At 41.6% G+C, this 433-nt stretch overlaps 1 protein-coding gene across 1 annotated transcript in view; it reads right to left on the bottom strand.

The window, feature by feature from the left end:
• LOC119582348 (formin-2-like) overlaps positions 1-433 on the bottom strand; it is a gene marked incomplete in the record, with an annotated part of 21,001 nt that overhangs the window by 11,908 nt on the left and 8,660 nt on the right. The window contains 1 exon segment of the mRNA XM_037930564.1: positions 1-6. Coding sequence (XP_037786492.1) covers positions 1-6 — 6 coding nt within the window.

The following is a 433-nucleotide window of genomic DNA, read 5'->3' as shown; positions in this document are numbered from 1 at the left end:
GCACAGCTTGAGAGGTCAGCAGCAACGAGACAGAGGATCCGGGTGCCGACACCAGAGGGGAGCACGGTACAGGTGTGGCCAAGGACACACAAGCACACACAGGCAGGAGCAAGCAAACGAGAAAGGACTAGGTGAGTGCGCTATGTCATGGGGCACTAAACAGGCTGCTTGCATATTCCCTCATGAGGTTTAGGCATTGTTATTGCTCTTGGGCGAATGGACAATTATTTTATGACTACTGTAATATACATATATTCACAGAACAGTAAAACATGACTTAAATTCCCATATGATAGGTTAATACTTATAGATACGGTAAATTCATGGAAACTATTTAAGATACATTTCCAAAATACTTAAGTAACAGTTGCTTAAAAACTAGTGACAAATCTATCACAAGCAAATCAAGCAAACAACTGGATCTAAAGCTTTC

Source organism: Penaeus monodon, chromosome 15, assembly GCF_015228065.2.
Source record: "Penaeus monodon isolate SGIC_2016 chromosome 15, NSTDA_Pmon_1, whole genome shotgun sequence".
NCBI classification, from domain to species: Eukaryota; Metazoa; Arthropoda; class Malacostraca; order Decapoda; family Penaeidae; genus Penaeus; species Penaeus monodon.
This window is presented reverse-complemented; position numbering and strand designations above follow the sequence as displayed.